Source organism: Chrysoperla carnea, chromosome 2 (assembly GCF_905475395.1).
Source record: "Chrysoperla carnea chromosome 2, inChrCarn1.1, whole genome shotgun sequence".
NCBI classification, from domain to species: Eukaryota; Metazoa; Arthropoda; class Insecta; order Neuroptera; family Chrysopidae; genus Chrysoperla; species Chrysoperla carnea.
The window spans coordinates 45,533,442-45,553,513 of NC_058338.1; the positions used below are offsets into that span (position 1 = coordinate 45,533,442).

Consider the following 20,072-nt stretch of genomic DNA (forward strand, 5'->3'; position numbering starts at 1 on the left):
ATATACTATACCATGACTTCGTTATTTATCGTTGGTAATTCTTTAAAAAATTTCGATTAATTAGTATTGAAGCTTTTATGATAAACAAAGTTGTAGATACTCCAAGTTATTCTCCAAAAATAAATTTCTTAAGTTTAATATTTATGTAGATATTATAACAGTTCTAAAATACAAAATTTTACATTTTTTCACATAAAATCCATGTAATATCTTTTTACCTTGGCGACGGTGAGGATTATGTGTTTGACCGGGTATTATGTAGACTCTGTGTCACAAAAAACGGGCATTTTAGGATATACAGGATGGGTCATTTTAATCTATAATGGCGAATAGCTCGTTTTGTAGTTAACCAATCAAAAAATAACTTACACAGAGGTTGCAGAGTTTGACATTACATTAGAAAGTTGATCCTCATAAAAAAACTAACATTTTTAATCTAAACCATTTTTTCTAAAATCGTTAGCTTTCGGAGGAAATGTGACTTCAAAATATGTCATTATTGCATTTAACCGAAATATTAATCAATATTGATATTTTTCCACAATCGATTTTTTATTAATTCAAATAAAATATTTCTTTTTTTATTCAAAATGCAGGTACTACCGGAAGTGTTTTACAGAAATTCCGTAAAACATTTTCACTACGTTTCCAAAGAAGTAAACTTAGTAAGGAATCAAGTTCGACCGATTATGGTGGATTATCACAGGGTTGTTCATTAGATGAAGGCCCAGGCGAAATTTACAACGAAAATTATGATTGTGATCCATCCACTCAAAATATTCATGGAGACTCTCACCATAAGGAAGAGTCAGAACAAAAATATAGGTAAGTTTAATCAATCTTGAACCACTTTCCAATTTAAAGTAATCACCAATCTCGTATCAGTAATGAGCAAGATTTCAGTTTCACAAAACCTCGTAAGTCTCTTAGATCTTACTGATTTTTTAAGATCTAAAATTTTTGTATAAAACTTTTTACTGTAAACAAGTAAAATTTACTAAATTTAAAAAACCTCCGACAAATTTTTCGGGTACGGAACCCTAAACTCACACTTAAAACATATCTTAGAACACTTACCATTAAATTACCTTTTTTCTTAGAGCCTTCTCCAAGCTGATCATCGTCCAATTTTATGGTTGTTCCTGATACGGAACACTAATATCACTCTTGAAACATAGCTAAGAACAATTTCCATTAAATTATCTTTCAAACGAAACAAAAATATCAAAATCGGTTCATCCGTTTAGATGCTATGATGCCACAGACAGGCAAACACACACACATAGCGATCAAACTTATAACACTCCTATTTTTGGTTCGGAGGTTTAAAAATTTTGCCCCCAATTACTGGTCAGTAACCAATTAAACTGGTCATCCCTTATATACCTATCCTTAGAGGTGTATGTAAAGGTGTTAACAGCCTGTAGTGCGTAGTAGCCCAATCAATAACAGTTCCCCATGCCAGATACGACCCGTTTTCCATGGAAAATTATAATAATTTCTCTGGTTTTATTTTTTTGTAGGTTTGGACCGTTAGTATGGCGAAGTAGTAAAGAACGAAAAAAGGGAAATAAAGCAGCTAGAAATGCCAAATGTAACAGTGGCGATAGTGGAATACAGCTTGAGGTAAAATAATACAATAAAAAATTTTCCATTAATTAAAATTTTATGTTTATATATATTATAATTATTTTATTAATTTATATATTTAGGAGCAATTAAATATTTAATTATAAAATTAATTTTATATATTTAAAATTATTATTAATGCACTTTTAATCAAAATGCATATTTGCAACGATATGATTATAAAATTTTGTATAAAAAAATGAAAATGGTACATTGTACCAAAAAGAATACACAAATTTGTTTGTGATGTAACAAATTTTATTATATTTTTTTAATAATTATTATATTTTTGATCGTTAATATAGACTGCAGATAAGCTTGCTTGGTAAGGATAAATATATTTTGGTGTTGATAAACTCCTTTTGTCAACTTTTTTCGCCTTGAGTATTTATTATTATTCGCCTTTTTTATTATTAATTCGTAGTTTTATTGATTCATCATACACATACCAGTAAATAACATCCTGCGTAATAATTTGGTTTTTTATTTGTAAATTATTATTTTTTGCATGCAAAATTTTTGAAATTTTTTGAATATCAGACAGCTTTGTATTGTGTTTTGGTTAAAGTAGGTAAGTTTGTTTTCTGCTTCGTGTGTTTTTTTCGAACATTGCTATGGCAAAGAAAATTCGAAATTTAATTTGTAACTTGCGTACGGCAAAAATATTGTTACGAAAAAAACACACTTAAAGTTAGTGACAATAGACTTAAATTTTTTTATAGAATTGCTAAATAATGTTATAGAACAAACATTCGAATGTTTTTGGCAGATTTATTTGCCGCCGTTCATTGTATTTAAACGATCCAAATCTCTTTGAAGCAACAAGCTAACATCATTTTTAAAACAAACCATAAAAATAATTTTGGGCAAAATTAGCGCTGAATGTAATTGTTTGCCAGAATTTTTGCGCTTAATGTCCTGCATAACATTAAGGTCTTGATGCTTTACTTAGATAATAGGCGTTTAACTAATCCACAATTATTGCATCCAGATAAACCATTTATACGAAAAAAAAAACAAATGGATTCCGATCAATTTTGTAATCTGTGGGAAAATATTTCTCGTTATGATCTATTGGAAAATAAAACCCTTTGATCATTACATTTTTGGAAATAACAATTTGTCGTTTATAATAAAAATACAGTGCACCCTCGATATAACAAAACAAAATCGAAAGGAAACAAGTAAATATTCGTTATATCAAGTAATTCGTTAAACTGAGGTTTGTTATATTAAGGTTATGTTGGTCTAAAAATTGTTATAAAGAGGTAATTAATGATGTTTCGCTTTTCTGCGACTGATAAGGAACACCTTTTACGTTTTTCGAGCCTTTGAATCTTGAATCTTGAATCTTTAAAAATATTGACGAGCTATAGTGTTTACATTACTTTCTAAACTACAATGATTGTTATACGAAAAAAAACGTGTCGGAACTTGTCGCGACATGAATATCATACCTACTATGGGAATAAAGGTCATATATTGGTGGGAGCGTTATATAAAGGTTTTGGGTTGACAAAATTCGTTAATTAGTGGTATTTACACTTTTTTTTGATAGTTAAAAAATTTTTTATAAAGAGGTTGTTTTCAAAAAATTTTTACAGTGTGAAGAAATATTTTAAATTGTTTCTTATGAACAATTCAAGGGGATTAGGTATGGATAAATTATTAAATCGAGAAAGGTTTTATATTGAGGTACGTTATATAAGAAAGTTGCACTGTAATAATAGTGGTTATTGATCCTTTGATGTCTTTGAAGGCAGCTTACATCAAAAGTTTTATATCTGACAATCTGTCTATCTGTTGGCTTCTACAACAATGTAAGTGGAATCGTTAACCAATTCGCGATTATGTAAATGCTAATTTAAGCAACAATATCCAGTTAAAAGATTGTTCCGTCTGTTGAGAGGGAAGTTTCTAAGACATTCGGGTGGAACGTTGAAACCTCAGAGATTTAACATACCGCCTGACAATCTGAAAAAAATATGCACCATATTTCTTTCGTATAAATAATTTGGGAGCCTCTAAATCGAAATGTGACACTTTTTAAGGGGAATTTTTGTGTCGCGTAGATTAAGCTCTATTTCTTGTCTTTCTAAAAATAAAATTGAAGAGATTCTGATGACTTGAGCCTTGCGTACATACATATTTTTTTCAGCATGATTCAGAAAATATTTTCCCAAATTTTTACAAAAATTGCCTGAGAACCGTTTTTATGTAAATACCTATGTATAAAAAGAGCAAAATCCAATATGGATGTAATCACACATTTAACTCAAATTTATATTTTTGGAAACAAGGATTTAATTCAATAATTTAGATTTAGATATGGATTGATTGATTGCGTGTACATAAGTCAAGGTAGAATTGAAGATGATTACGAAAACGGAATAAAAAAAAAATGCCCATGCTTGTAGAATGTATACAAAAATGATTTAAAAATAATGATAATTATTCGATACCTTTAAAGCGCATGCTTTTCGTGCTTGAAAAGCTTAGCATTTAATAGAGTAAAATTGTATAGTTTTAAATAGAAAATAAACACCAAGATATCTTTTAAAATAAACCAAACAGTAAAGCATCTGGCACCTTTCGAAAAAAAAAGAACTAATGGAAACATTTTAAAGAATTTATGGAAGATAAAAGCAAGCAAAGAAAAAAATTAAACAAACATTTCGAAAAAAGTCTTGTATTGAACAATAAATTTTTTCGTAGTTTATTAGGTGTTTAATAAAATATTATTTTCAGAATTCAACAAAGGTGAAAATATATGTAGAACATTCGTAGATCATTTATAGAAGACCCTTCGAAATCAAACCACATATCCAGTATTTGAAATTTTATACAATTTTACAATTATTGAAATTTTATTTGACACACTTATTCTATAGAGCCCATTGCGTGATACCATATATGTGTTTTACCACCTTTCCGCTGATACTTTCATTTATCAGATCCTCAATTTCAGACGCTGAGTACACCTCCTTCATACATATGCCATGTACTACACCAGCTCATCACAACTATTAATTAAATTAATTTTGTGGTGACGTTGGGAATCGAACCCATTACCCTAAGCATACCGCTTACGGAATTGGTTACGCCTTAACAATTAAGCTAATAGGGGTAAATTTACATATCACAAAAAAAATAGGAAGCAAAGTTGGTAGGCTGTAGATTTAACTTGAAGCTAAATCAACACTTAGGTACTTTCGTATAATATCGTGATCGCTTAAAATGTGCGAGACAGTTAAAAATTCGGGAGAAAAACAGGAAAATAGCACTTTTATACATTTTCGCTTATATATCGGGTTCTAATGAAATTAAGAAACTCTACGGTGTCTTATTTTCAAGTGAAAGGTCTAAACATTTTAATTTAATTATTATATAATACCCAAATATTGTTTAAAAGGAAGTTACACCGGTTAAGAATCATAAAATTCTACGAAAAAAGCACATGTAATTTTTTCCCGGAGATAAGATCATTTAAATCTAGTTACTGGTACTCGAATATACCTATTAATTATGGAAAAATGTTACAGGCTATAGTTTTTTATCTTAATAAAATAAACAAAAACAATAATGCCGTCTTTCTCATTTTGCCATAGATGTATAAGAAATGGACATCACTTTATGTAATTTTGGTTTGTTTTAATGTCCCACTTTGTCAGTATCAAAGAGTGAATTAAAATGAAACTAAACACGTAATTTACAATTTGATTTCCGGCCGATGAACTAACACAAAAGCTTTGTGTCATATGTTTATATAAAATTTAGATAATATTAACAACAAATTTCAACGATACGTCATTTCAAAATCAAAAAATTTTTTTTCAGCTTATGCTATGTTTTTGATAAATTCGCTTAAAAATTATTTACCGTTATTCTCTCTCATTTGTCAGTTTATTGTTATTCACTCAAATTAAAACGTTTTATTGTTGCGTTTGAACATTGTTTTTCGAACTCATAATTCATCAATCATAGAGTAGCTTTATTCGTACATTTCATTTATTTAATTTTTTATTTTTAGAACCCATTACAAATTTTATATTTCAGTCATCATTGTTTTGTTTGTTTTTATTTCTCTATAATTATATTTACAAAATATTTATAAATTTAATTAATTATATTTATAATTTTTAATTAATAATTTTGTTTAATTTTGTATTACAGATGGCATCTGGGTGCACGAGTGGTGCGGGCTCAGCAGGAACCGGGGGAGGTGGGGACAGTTCCGAATCGCATGACACGGATCAGCAGGGCGAGGACACTGACAGTCCCCCAGCGGTCAGACGCCGGGTTGGAACAGGAGGCCGCTCCTCTCGACCGCACTCCGATCTCATCAACCAAATACTTATCGACAAATTTAAGGTAAGTCAATTTTCATTCTCCGTAATTTGTTCTTTATTTTTCCAAAAAAATACTAACTATGATTGAAACCTTTTTAAGCACAACGATTGTTTATTTCTTATTCAATTCAACTATTCTTAATTATAGTAAGTTATTCTGCTATTTTTATAGACCTACAAAATTGAAATAATTACAAGGAAACTATTTCGACAGGCTGGATTACGAAATATTGACAGATAGATAGCGAGACAGATCTATCTACCACTTTGCAAAAATTTCGTCCACCTACCTTCATGTGGGAGGATACATACTTTCTCCCTCAAAGTTTTTCTCAAAATTATGAACTTCATGAAAATAGGTGAATGAAATTTCGATATCGAAAAGCCTCTTTAGAATATGGCAATTTTGGAGGCTTATATCTATCAAAAGAGAGTTTCAAGATGGTACAAAACGGTAGAAAGGACGATATTTCTGACGTATTAAAATAAAATCTCCACGAACCCATCTCGAACGGATTTATTCCGGTGTATCTCACAGACCGTTAGTAAAATTGTAATTATTTTAATTCGCTCAGTTATAGGTTATTCATTTTCTTTAAATATAATATACATCATAATGCTTTTTCCGTTATTTGCAAGTGGTTAACAGTTCGCGCTTTGAAATGAGATGACTAGCGTTCGAATCCCAGCCATTCTCTTTTCATTTTTAAAGATTTGCTTAGGACATTTTTCTATAGTTGCTTAGAACGTTTCCTTCTAAACGTCTTTAAGTATTGCGATCGAAAAAAAAAACGATGTCGGGGTTTCAACGGAAATACACGTTTTGAGGGGCCCTGATTCCAAAAAGTTGGTTTTTTAAAAATTTTGCGTCCGTCGGTATATCGGTATGTCTGTTACCAAGCTGGAGCCTCCAATTTTCAACCTATTTTTCTCAAACTGGGTACATAGGTTCAGTTTGCTCATAATTCCAGAAGATTTTTTCATTTTTTCCCTAGGCCTTTTTTCAAGGGTACTTCCCTTTAGGTCAAAACATAATTTTTGGGGTTTTCTCAAAAACGACTCTAACGATTTCGATTAAACTTATCACAAAGCTAAACCTTAAGGTGTTTCTAGGATTGCTATAAGCCACATATCTGGGAAAATTTGAGAAGGCCCACACCCTAGAGAAAACCTTTCCAAATACAGGAAAATGGGATTTTCTAGGGAGAGGCTGAGAGGAAAGTAGTGAAACTTCGTAAGAGGGTTTATATCAACAAGATTCTAGGTTTGATATAACTCCCCTTTGGGACCCCTTCCCCTAGAGCCGTGGAGGAGGGGTCCCAACCCTACCCAAAATTGATCAAATATTATTTAAAATGTCTTTTTAAGTAACTTTTGTAACTTGGTAATCTTTGCTTAACCTCACCCTTACCAAACTACAACCTTCTAAATATTATATTAAATCCAATAAATACGTAAGCCTGTTCCTAATTGCCAAATTAGTGAAGTTAAGAAACTGAAGCATTTCCTTGTTTTTAAATAATTCTTACAATTGGCTGCTTTCAATAAAAATATTACAAGAATAATACATCAATTTTATAATATAATAAAGTCTTGTCCGATGTTTCGGAACGTTTATCATTTTTAAACTTTACGAAAAAACTGAATTTTATTTTGTCTGGACAAACAAAATTAAAATAATTTATCATAAACAAACTACTTATGAAAATTTAAAATTAGATTTTTTAAATAAACCATGAATTTTTATTTCTCGTATAACTGTAGTAAAAGATATATCAATTCATATAAAAATTTTTATTCCAATCATTACTGCGTAGGTTTCTTTATTTTATTTTATTTTACATTTTATATGTTTGTGATAACAAATTGTGGTTACATGCAATATAATAATACAGACTTACCAGTCGTGTATAAACAATCTTATAAGTTTTGTTACCACCATAATTGCAGTCGTCGTGTCGTGTCGCGGTTATTTGTCAAATGTACCTACGTTTGTACCTTAGAACCGAATTTATAAATTAAATTTATCATTACAACGGGAAAAAATGATCAGAGTTATTATTTTTAATTATAGTCTTTGGTGTGTAACTTACTGTTTAATTGTTTAAACCAAGTGTTAAATTACTTTCTAAGCATAATATGCAAAATATTTTGTCTATTTGGCAAAATCATTAAGAACTTTGCGGATAGGTAATAAATAATTGATTTTATTTTATTTTTTTCCTTTTTAATGTATTTGGACGTAGAAAAATAGCTTTATTTTTTAGTATTTTGTTATTTGTACAACCTTGAAAACATTTATAAACATTTTATTACTTCAGAAATAACCTCCTTAATATTCTTAAATTTCAACTTATTATTTAATATAACAAATGTGAAAATATCGAGAAAATATTTTCCCAAATTTTTACAAAAATTGCCTGATAACCGTTTTATGTAAATACCTACGTATAAAAATAGCAAAATCCATTATGAATATAATCACACATTTAACTCAAATTTACATGTTTGGAAATAAGGACTTAACAAAATGGTTTGATTAACGTTTAAGATTCATCTATGTTTAGGCAATACATATCACATGACTAATATAACATTTGTATAAAAACATAAAAAAGTATAATTTTTGAGCATGCGTACATTTCAAATAATCCACAGTCACAAATTTTACTTTTGTACATACAAATTTTTTCATTGAACAATAGTTTTCCTTGAAAGGAAAATAAAATTCTTGAAGAGAAGATCAATTGGCTCCCTATCTTCTTTTTATCTATCTATCTTTATATATAATCGTTGGTGCGTCTGTATGTAATCGTATAACTTCTGAATTAATTAACCGATTCAGGAAAGTCATTCAAAAGGGGAGGCTAACTGGAGGCTGCCTTGTTCAAAGTATGGAGATAAAAGTAGTGATTAGGAGTAGAGTAAAGTGAGAGTAAAAAAAATATTGCCATATTTCCCCGAAACGAATATTTATTCATTTATAACAAGTACAATTCAGGCAAACCATAGAGATAATAATACCAAAGAGCTGTATAAACATAGGAAACGCAAAAAGTGGATTCTTGACTGCAGTAAGCGCGGGCTATTGCTTACGCGGGACGACAACACATGTTTTGTATATAATATTATGATTATAGCATGTATAAAAGAGACGAAGATAGCTATACGTGCCTATCTTATCTGGTCTCTCTCATCTACGATCAACCGTTTAGGTGACGACTTTGCAACTCTATGGTATTATTTCTATGAGACAAACACGACAACAAATTTTCTTTTGTCGCCTGTTCTGATTGATTCTTGCGGTATATTATTATTAAGATAAAAATTTAATGTTGAACTCAGGGGTACAGTTAAAAATGATTACATTAAGATCGACATACAAATTTTTCAATTTAGAGTATAAAAAGAAAAGTTATTATTATTAATGTTGAAAAAATTTTGTTTGATTTAAATTTTATATGTATTAAAATATAAAAATATACTTTACTTTATACTTTTAGTAAAAGAATATAAATTTGATTATGCAAAAGTTTTCATTATTTCTAGTTTTTTTCTTTTTATATAAATTGACAGTTTGACAAGCAAACATATTCTATATAAAAAAAATATATATCAAACCGAGTATTTAAAAAACGGTATGCTCTTAAACTTTATAACTAGTATTCTTTTCAGACGACATTTCAGGTCCCTTGACACCAAAAAATAAAACATTTTTACTATTACAATATTTTATTAATTCGTGTTCAAATCATGTTTTTCCAAATCGAGCTGCTACCGATAAGATAGAAAGCTGAATTTCACAGAAAACAAATAAGAATGCGATGAAAGAGTTGCAAAACTAAATTGCCTTTTTTCCCATCGTTCCTTTTCCACTTTATATTAATATATATTTGTTTTATAGTTTGAAATAAAAATTTAAGTAAAGAATACATTTGAAAGTATAAGCTGCTATTGTTAGCAACTTATTTTTAGCCTATTAATCATTATGGAGCACTTATTATTAACTTGTCAGAGGAAGTTAATGTAGTGGGGCCGATTTTGAAAATCAATATCCGAATCAAACCCTTTCAATATGATGTCTGTGTGTGTGTGTGTGTGTGTGTGTGTGTGTGTGTGTGTGTACGTATGTGCGTATGTTCGTATGTTCGTTTGGATTTTTTCGCTTAGATTATCTCGTGAATGGGCTTATTCGACGCGTATTTAAGAACTGAAACAGTTTTCAGCAGAATTAGTTGAGTCGTTTTTTAATGATAATGAAAATACTGGAAAAAACTGAATAAACAAAATCTGAAAAGTGCATAAAACACATAATTTATCTATGGAGATAATTATCATTAATCATTATCATTTTTTTAATGTTTTTCCCCCTCTGGGAAATTAGTCGTGTTGGCTACAGGGGTCGCTCTCACACGACTTCAGTACCACACCGACTATGTACAGCCAATTTTCTTACTATATTTATTTTAACTGTATTTTCTATTATCGGGGGTCAAAATAAGGATTTCGGCTAAAAACAGAATTTTTCGGCCGCTAATTTAAATTTTCATATTTTTATGATCAGATACAACGGCCCCAAAAATCCCCATATTGGTATTTTCATCTTTATTTATTATTTTTAGTACGTTTGGAGCACTTTGGGGAATAAAAGTCGAATTTTCGAAAAAAGGGATGGGAAGGTTCACAAAAATCAAAATCGTTTATTTGTCAAAAAACTTAGCTAGTCGGCCATGATTTTACATTCATTAACTGCACTAATTATTTAATTTGAATTACCCTACGGATTATGTGGTATTGAATCAGATAAAAATAGTGAAGGTACTTGTTCAAAATTAAAAATATGAATGCTCCAGCCACTTCGCTGGTGCAGTTCTTTCGAAATTTTCTGTAGATATTATTGATATATTTTTTATGCCTACATTATATTATTACAGGATGGGAAAAAGGACTGTCAAAAAATTGACATAATCAAATATTTGTTTTATTCATACATGTATATTGTATATATTTTTTCGCATCTCTATCTCTATATATTATAAATGCGAAAGTAAGCAAGTTTGTTTGTTTATTTGTTTGTTTGTTACACTTTCACGCTTAAGCTAGCGAATGGTTTTTAATGAAACTTTACAGCAATATACCTGATATATCAGAATAACACATGAACTATAATTTATAAAGATATATTAAAAAAATAAAAAAATTTAATTTAATTTGACATTTGAAATTACCATAAATTACAGATTTCTGTAAAAATACTCAATATAAAATATTTCAAGGCCATCTTGTCTGATATACTCAATGAATAATTACTATTATACATTTAAAAAAATAATATATTTTACATGTGTAAAACAATCCCCACCATTATTTCGAGTGTTATAGAGAAGGGATAAGCGGAAGCAATCTTTATCAATCTTTTTTTAAACCCAGCGAAGCAGGTGGGTATCACTCTAGTTGACTATAAACTACGTGCAAAAAGTGTTTTCATATCTATTATAATATATACACATATAATTTTCTTTCTGGTTTGATTTCACTTTTTTATGGTTCAATAAATTTTGATTATTTTTTATCCAAATCAACTAGTAACCTTGACTTTAAAGTATGTAGAACGTACAAAAATTGCAAATGTATTTTATTCAAAGAAAAATATCTTAAGTAATTTTGATGTATTGAAGTAATACCGATTTAATCAAAATAAATTACTTCAAAAAAGTTTTTTATAATCTTACGATTTTCATATACGAATTTTTATCAGATCAGGATTTAAAAATCTTTCTCAGATTTTTCCACAGAAAAAATAACATTTATATAATTATATCGTTGAGCAAGACGCCGAAAAAAGAATCCACTTCCAAATCCATGTAAAAATTTTATGCGGGGGTATATTAATGAATTTATTTAAATACTAGCTGACTCAGCGAACTTCGTACCTCTTAACAGTAGTCAATGAATGTCGTGTTCCCTGGGTATTTTAAACTTTAAAAACAAATCTACCGCGATATAGTCTTCACTTTCCCTGCCCTCACTCATCTTCTCTTTTGTTCACAATTTTAATTTATTTGTGTAAAACCTTTTTTTAAGAAAATAAAATATAGCCGATGTTAATTGCGGACAATGTATCCAGTGGCGGATTAAGTATTTTGCCGCCCTAGGCCCTGTGTGATTAGCCGCCTTTTTTAAAAGATGAAATTTTTTTTTTTGAATCCGTTTATATTATTTATCCGTTTATAATACTTATATCAATTCATATATGAAACACCAGAATCATTGAAAACAAAATAAGAAAACATTGTGCAATTCTAGAAGCGGCTTACATGTAAGATTAATTTTACTAAAGATACAAAAAATCAACAGAGCTTTGAAAATTCTTCAAAAAAAGCTTATCAATATTCAATTATTTCTGTGTATAATGTATACCGTGGACGAGACTATACCGCACACGGTATATTTCATTTGCTTCAAATAAGCCTTCCAATCTATATTGTGTATACCGTGGACGAGACTATACCGCACACGGTATAAGGGCTGGACGGCATAAAGAGTATACCGTGAAAAAGTATACCGTGCACGGTATAAGGGCCCCACGGTGTAAAAGGGCAAAAATAATTTCATACCGTGTCTAAATAGACCGTATACGGTATACTGTGGGCGGTCTAGACCGTAGACGGTATACCGTATAGACGGTATACCGTATAGACGTATAGACGTATACACGTATAGACGTATACCGTATACACGGTATACCGTATAGACGGTATACCGTATAGACGGTATACCGTAGACGGTATCCCGTATACGGTCTAGACCGTCCACGGTATACCGTATACGGTCTATTTAGACGCGGTATGAAATTATTTTTGCCCTTTTATACCGTGGGGCCCTTATACCGTGCACGGTATACTTTTTCACGGTATACTCTTTATGCCGTCGAGCCCTTATACCGTGTGCGGTATAGTCTCGTCCACGGTATACACAATATAGATTGGAAGGCTTATTTGAAGCCAATGAAATATACCGTGTGCGGTATAGTCTCGTCCACGGTATACATTATACAGATGGGAAAGCGTATTCTACAGAAATGTAACATACCGTGGGCGGTATACTCTCGTCCACGGTATACATTATACAGATGGGAAACTATGTATCATTCTATTGGCAAAATAATTTTTAAAATCGATTAATGGATTCAAAATTAATTTACGATCTATTCTCATACCTACCTAAAATATACACACAAAAATCATTAAAATCGATAGAGCAGTTTTTGAGGAGTGTGACCACAAACACCGTGACACGAGATTTTTGTACAGTGAATGGCATTTAAGATGAAGACACCCTCATATTTTCGTCATTTATAGGAATATCGTTTTGAAATTCTACTCAGTCATACAGGGTGATGGGTCACATTTTTTTAAATACTTAACCAAAATTAGAACTTTAAACTCAGACAGCCTACAACAGATTGACAAATAGGGCCGGACCGATTCTTAATATTTCCTTCCTTTTATAATTTATATTCCCAAAACTTTTTTTTTTTAACTCTCGTAATAAATTTTTTTATTACCTTTAATCTATTTCGAAGTAAAATAATTGTATAAACAAATACATAACAGCATAGATTTGAGTTTCGGAGAATTGGTTTAGTTTTCGGCAATTGTTTGTTATGTAATTTGACACAAATTGAATTTCAAACGTTACAATAGCTAATAATATCGATTACCTAACCATAAACAATTCAAAACGTTTATAATAATGTAATGGACATGTGCTGTTTAATTTTCGGAATTATAAAATTATACTTACAGCTTGAAATTTATCGAGTATCTATTTCATTGAGTATCTATTGTTCATAGTGATTCATACGATCAACATATATTATCCATATTGGTCTATTATAGCCTAGGAAAGGGCAAAAAAATTCGATAATTCAAGTAATCGATTACTTTATATTTGATATTTATTAAAAATTACTAAAAAATTTTGAAAATGCAAGTTTTTCCAAAATTTGAATCTTCAATCCTATTAATTTTTTTAATCAAATTAATATCCTATATACACATTAATATCCTATATGTTATAAAAATGCTCAATTAATTTATTTCAAATATCTATTAGTAACAACAATCTTCATGTTGTTGGCTCAATCACATATGGATATAGACATGATAGATATGTTGCGTAGGTACTAACCTAATTCTATATTTAAAGCAAACATTTTAATTTGTATATTCGCTTTATTTACACGATTATATATTCTAAGTATAATTTTATTTTCCGTCAATAAAATGCATGACTTTAAACTAAAATCAATCTCTTCCATGTAATGATTTTGTTTTTTTTAATTTCAGTGATTTTGTATCAATGAATTCATATTTTAAATTTAATCCCATTCTATTCGTTGTGTGCGTAGTCATGGTAGGGGCAATAAAATCGATGCCAGCGCTTCCAGTGGCGTTAAAGGGGGCTGTTATTACTAATTTGCAGATCTTTACATGTTAATGTTATAGAAATGTCAAATTAAAATTATTGTAAAACACGAATTAATTAAATTTAATGCATTAAAAATTGTGAAAATAAGAAATCAAATTGCACAAATATTATTTTTCAAATGTAAATTATCATAATTATTTATTTAAATTTGTGAGACAATAATAATAAATTTTCAATGTAAGTCTTAAATGCAATCCATACAATTATATATGCATCCATACAATTCTATAATTAAAGTAGTGTATCGTTACCATGGAAACGAAACTCACGCACGGAGCGAATAGTAAATACAAATATTTAGCTGTAATTGTTCCAATCATTAGGAAATTATTTAAATTTTTTTTCAGTGTACTTTAATAAACTTTTTTAATATAGGTATAATTTATTTTTCACGTGTTGTCTGCGGTATATCGGTATTGTTATTTTAAATAACTATGCCTCACTCAACTCGAAGTAAAAAAGTTAATTTTACTATTTAAACTCATTAAAAATTCATCATAAAATAATATAATATGAATACTTTGAAATATATATTTACTTCATAAGTACACCTACATACCATAAACGTTTCGTAAAATATATAATATTGGTTTTTGTTTTTAAATCCATACCTACTAAAATATTATATAAATTTAATCTGTTATTATTTAAAAGTTTATCATAATTACTTTTTGCTTTCCTTTGATAAATATATTACAGGATGTAATTTAAAAACAAGGCGAAACAAACAATTGAGTTCATTGTTGAAATACCCTGTATAGAAAGTGTTCAATGTCAGTGCTTGTATTATTTTTTTATAAATAAACACAATTAAGGCACCATTTATTTGGTTTTCGAAAATTTCTAAATTTTTTCGTTTTACTTCTTTTCACAAGACCACTAGTTGAAACTACCTGGACATTTTCAATTCTCTATCTTTTATTTATAGTTCTAAAGAAAATGGTCACCAAAGCTTTGCCGTAATTTTGCCCTAACGGGTAAACAGTGATGTTTATGAAAAAATGATTCAAACAAAAGTTTTTTTTTTTTTTTACATTTAAACTTTTGTTCTATCTCAACAAGAGAACAAAATATCATTTAAAAGCTTTTCATAATTTAGTAATTTTTTCCGATCTTACTCCACACTCGTGCTCGTAATAAGGAATTGACGCAATCACTGTCTTTCGTATTCTATGGAGAAATGGTAATCCTAATTTTAACGTACTCGAACTTATACCGATTTTTTATTTTTAAACCTACACTAGTTTTTTAGGAATTAACGGTTATATAAAATTCAAAACTAAAATCACAAAAAAATTTAATAATTATTCAATAGAAAATACACGACACATCACAGTCTATACGAAATTTATAAGTCTAAAACATATATCCGTATGCGTTTTCGCAGATCTTGATACTGATTATCCATATCCGTATCCGAATTTTTGCTGTTCTGACACCACACTACTAAAAACTGACAAATTTTATATTGTAGTAAATTTAAAAAAACCTAGACAATCTACAAACCTACAATCTCATTCTCGCTTATAGAGGTTTCTCACGAACCCGTGTTTCCGAGTTTTGGGAGCTTAAAATGACGGGTCCTGGCTTTTATTCTCACTTATAGAGTTTTCTCACTTACCCATATTTGACTATATTTATCAATACCGATTACTTACAGTGTCTTGACTAGACGTTACTGCTTTAAACAATAGAAACATTATTTGTTGTAATTAACGTACGTAAAAACGGAACCTACTTAAATTTATTCATTTTATGTAAGCGATCAATCTACTGAAATAAATTCATTCGAGTTTAGGTAGCCATAAATACAGGCCTAAATTCCTTGCTGTTATGGACATTAAAAAGTGTTTGTATCTACTAGTACCCCCCTCCCCAAGCGCCAACCAAGTCCAAAAATTCTATGAATTTTAGGAAAAAAAGTCCTTATTAACGAAGTTAATAATGGATAAAGGTATGATTTTATAATTTTAAATTTAATTAACACTATTTTTTCAAAATAAAATTAGATTATTAGGATTTTCCCCTCAAAAATGATACGATATTTTATAATATTTTTCTATCGAACGCCCTGCCCTGTATGGATATATAATATACAATATAATATTCAAATATTATTTAATATTTTAATATTAAAATGTATATATTAGATTAAAAACATTACTAAATAATATGTATGGCGGGGAAGGATAAATTGAATTTTATAAAATAAATAAATAATATCAGTATATATAGAGAGTAAAGTAAATTGAAACTCTAGGTTCAAATGAATTCTGGGACGTTCAAATTCGCATTATCAATTTTTTATTCAAGCAACACCTAATATAATAATGTTCTTATCGAAACTGTCTCTGATTTGGACTAAATTGAGTTAACAACGTAATTTTCAGCGATTTTAGACACCTCACTCCTCCAAGATGAGAAAAATGGAAATGATAGTTTATATATGGAAGTCTCATGTAATTAATTTTATGGACAAATATGGATCAGTGTTTCCTAAAATGTCAGGTTTTCTTAACTTTATCTGGTTTATAATATTTACAAAAGAGAGTTCTTGTTATTCTTCTCACAAGCAGTATGTTAGGAATGTTTCTTTATAAATAGAAAATCAAAAACTTAACTAAATATTTTATCTAATTTTGTATATTTTATCATTATATGAACAATTGGAAACAATGGAAAGAAAAGTTCAAAACTGGCAATGTAGAGATTCCTTATATACACTGTATTAGTAAGAAAGTTATTTTTGCAATTCAACCCCTAAGCGACTAAGCGTGGGGTGTATAACGGGTGGGCTAATCTGGCAGGCTAAGCATAGTCTAAGCTATTAATTTGGTGGCGGAGCTGCAGTTGTTGATTTAGATTAATCGCAGATCAAAAATTATATTCAAATTAATTAATCATAGGTGAAGCGAAGTTCAAGGGCTCAGCTACGTATAAATTTAAATATTTAAAGGTTGTGTACACTGTAACCATAAAACCGAAAATTGGCGCTCGGTATTTATGAATAAAATGAAGTAATAATATTAACATTTTTGTACCAGATTTTATAAATTAACTTTGGTATCAAGAATATTTCATCCGGCTCTGATTTTAATTCACTTCCGATTCTCTGTACGTATATTTCAAAAATAAAAACAAATTTTTTTCTTATTATTTACAGGCGGACTTACAATCTAGAACGCAACGACACAGTCACGTAAGACGTACAAATTCCGATCTTGGAGGGCAGAGATTATTGCAGTGGGATACTCGTGGATCATACAGACGAATGTTTTCATCACCATCACCTATAAAAATGCGTCCACAACGATTAAGTCCTCGGCATGCACCATCAAGTAATAATTCACCAGCTAATTCTGTATTAATGCGTCATAATCGACGAACACCAGGTCGACCACAATTACGACGATCGCTCAGCCAACCGTTGGATATTGATAAACTTTCACCATTAATGAGAACCAAAACAATGGGTAAGATTTTCATACATCATTGCACTTCCGATTTAATTATTATATACAATGATTGGCAAAAAATGTGAAATAACTTTACAAAAATATATAAAATAGCTAATAGATAGTTGGTTTCTTTATACCAGTACTCTTAAAGTTGAACCTGGATTTTCATTTTTATACCTATCATGTATATATAAAATATATTAAGACATACTAAATTTAATCCCAAGTTTGTAGCGCTTATAAAATTATTGATGCTACGAACAAAATTTTGGTATAGGTCTTATAATCACCTAATTATTCCATTTCCGGTTGTCCGTCCGTCTGCCCGTTCGTCAATACAATAATTTAAAAACAAAAAGAGATATCGAGTTGAAAATTAAATCAGCTAGAACTTTTACTTGAACTTTTTTCTTATTTAATGCATAGTTATTTTTTGTAATTTGTAAAAAACTGATTAAAACTCCCAATTACCTCCCAAAAAGGAGGTTGAGCACCCCCTAAGTGGCCTAATTTGTCATAACCTAATAGAATACTATGGAAAATTTCAAAGATGCAAAACTTTTTTATTTATTACCATGATTTTGTATTCAATTTTGTTGTGCTATAACTTTTGTTGTGCTATAACTTTTGTTGTACTATACAAAAATAACCTTAACAAGTTAAACAAACAATTGACTTAATTGTTGAAATACCATGTTTAGACAGTGTTGATAACTCTATCACATTACACATACATACATGTCACACATACATAACTGATATTCCCATATAATACATACTATACAATTTGCGATTAATTTGCTCCCTCGTGGGTAAACAGTGATGTTTACGAAGAAATGTTTCAAACAAAAGTTGTTTATTTTTTTATAAGGAACATTTTTTACATTTAAACTTTTGTTTTATCTCTAACGGTTTACAAGATGGGTCCTACGGACCCAAGACCCAATTGACCTATGTTGCTCATTTACGAACTTGACCTCACTTTTTACGTCCTGAGTACTCTGTACAAATTTCAGCTTGATATCTCTTTTCGTTTTTGAGTTATCAAGTTGAGAGGCGGACGGATAACCGAAAATGGACTAATTAGGTGATTTTATGAACACCTATACCAAAATTTTGTTGCTAGCATTAATATTTTTAAGCGTTACAATCCTGGGACTAAACTTAGTACACCTTGTATATTACATATATATAATATACATGGTATACAATTGAGAATTAATATGTGTTTTACAAAAATAAAATATTCATCCCCTTTTGAAGTTTAAAAATTCCCCCAAATAATGCACATGGTCATTACAAAAAAATCATTTAACGGTTTTTTTTTTTTCAATCCAAAATAAAAAAATTGTTCCGTGTTCTCTCTTCTTTAAATAGATAAAAATTTTAAATTTTAAATACATGGTTAATCAATATAGTGCAACAGTGAAACTTTTGTGTAATTAATTTTTAAAAATAAGATTTTTAATTTTTAAGAAACGTTTTTAATTAAACAAGTGGCACAGATAGACATTTTAAATTTAGAATATTTCTATTGATTAATTCGTAAAATTATAAACAAGTACTTAATGTGGTAGTTTCAAGAATTTTCTGTTAAAAATAATACAAAAAATCGAAAATTTACTTAAACCTCAAACCACTTTTTGATCAAAATAATTGTTTCATTTTATTTTATTCACTCATTTTATTCACATTTAATAAACATATCGAACTACCGATTAACATTCTTAAAAATCAACGAAAATAATTGATTTCCCATTTTCCGTGTCAATTAATATACCTACTATATTAAAGAAATATTCATTCAACCCAAAAATTTTTATAAAATAAACATACCGCACCTTTTAATGAATTTTCAAATAAAATAGGAAAAAAACTGTAACGGAACAGGATGTTAACAAAATTTTTTAAGCTTGACATAAAAACGATGATATTGAAAAAAAAATTGTGGTTTATTTTCAAGCTTATCTTTCCATAAACTAATGCATTATTGTTAGTTTTTTTTTTTGTATCGTCTGCATATCAGTTTTTTTTATTAGAACACGCCCAACATTTGTAAAATTTCTGATTTAGTTTTTGTTTTATTATAATTTAAATGTTTTCAAAATGTTTCGACGCTGGATTTATTTTAAGTGTATTGAAA

General features: G+C 29.3%; 1 protein-coding gene across 1 annotated transcript in view; it reads left to right on the plus strand.

The window, feature by feature from the left end:
- The window catches only part of LOC123293913, a 183,129-nt gene that overhangs the window by 152,645 nt on the left and 10,412 nt on the right, over positions 1 to 20,072 (plus strand). The window contains exons 5-8 of the mRNA XM_044874906.1: positions 597 to 825; positions 1,524 to 1,626; positions 5,803 to 6,000; positions 17,635 to 17,944. Coding sequence (XP_044730841.1) covers positions 597 to 825; positions 1,524 to 1,626; positions 5,803 to 6,000; positions 17,635 to 17,944 — 840 coding nt within the window. The remainder of the gene's footprint in view (positions 1 to 596; positions 826 to 1,523; positions 1,627 to 5,802; positions 6,001 to 17,634; positions 17,945 to 20,072) is intronic.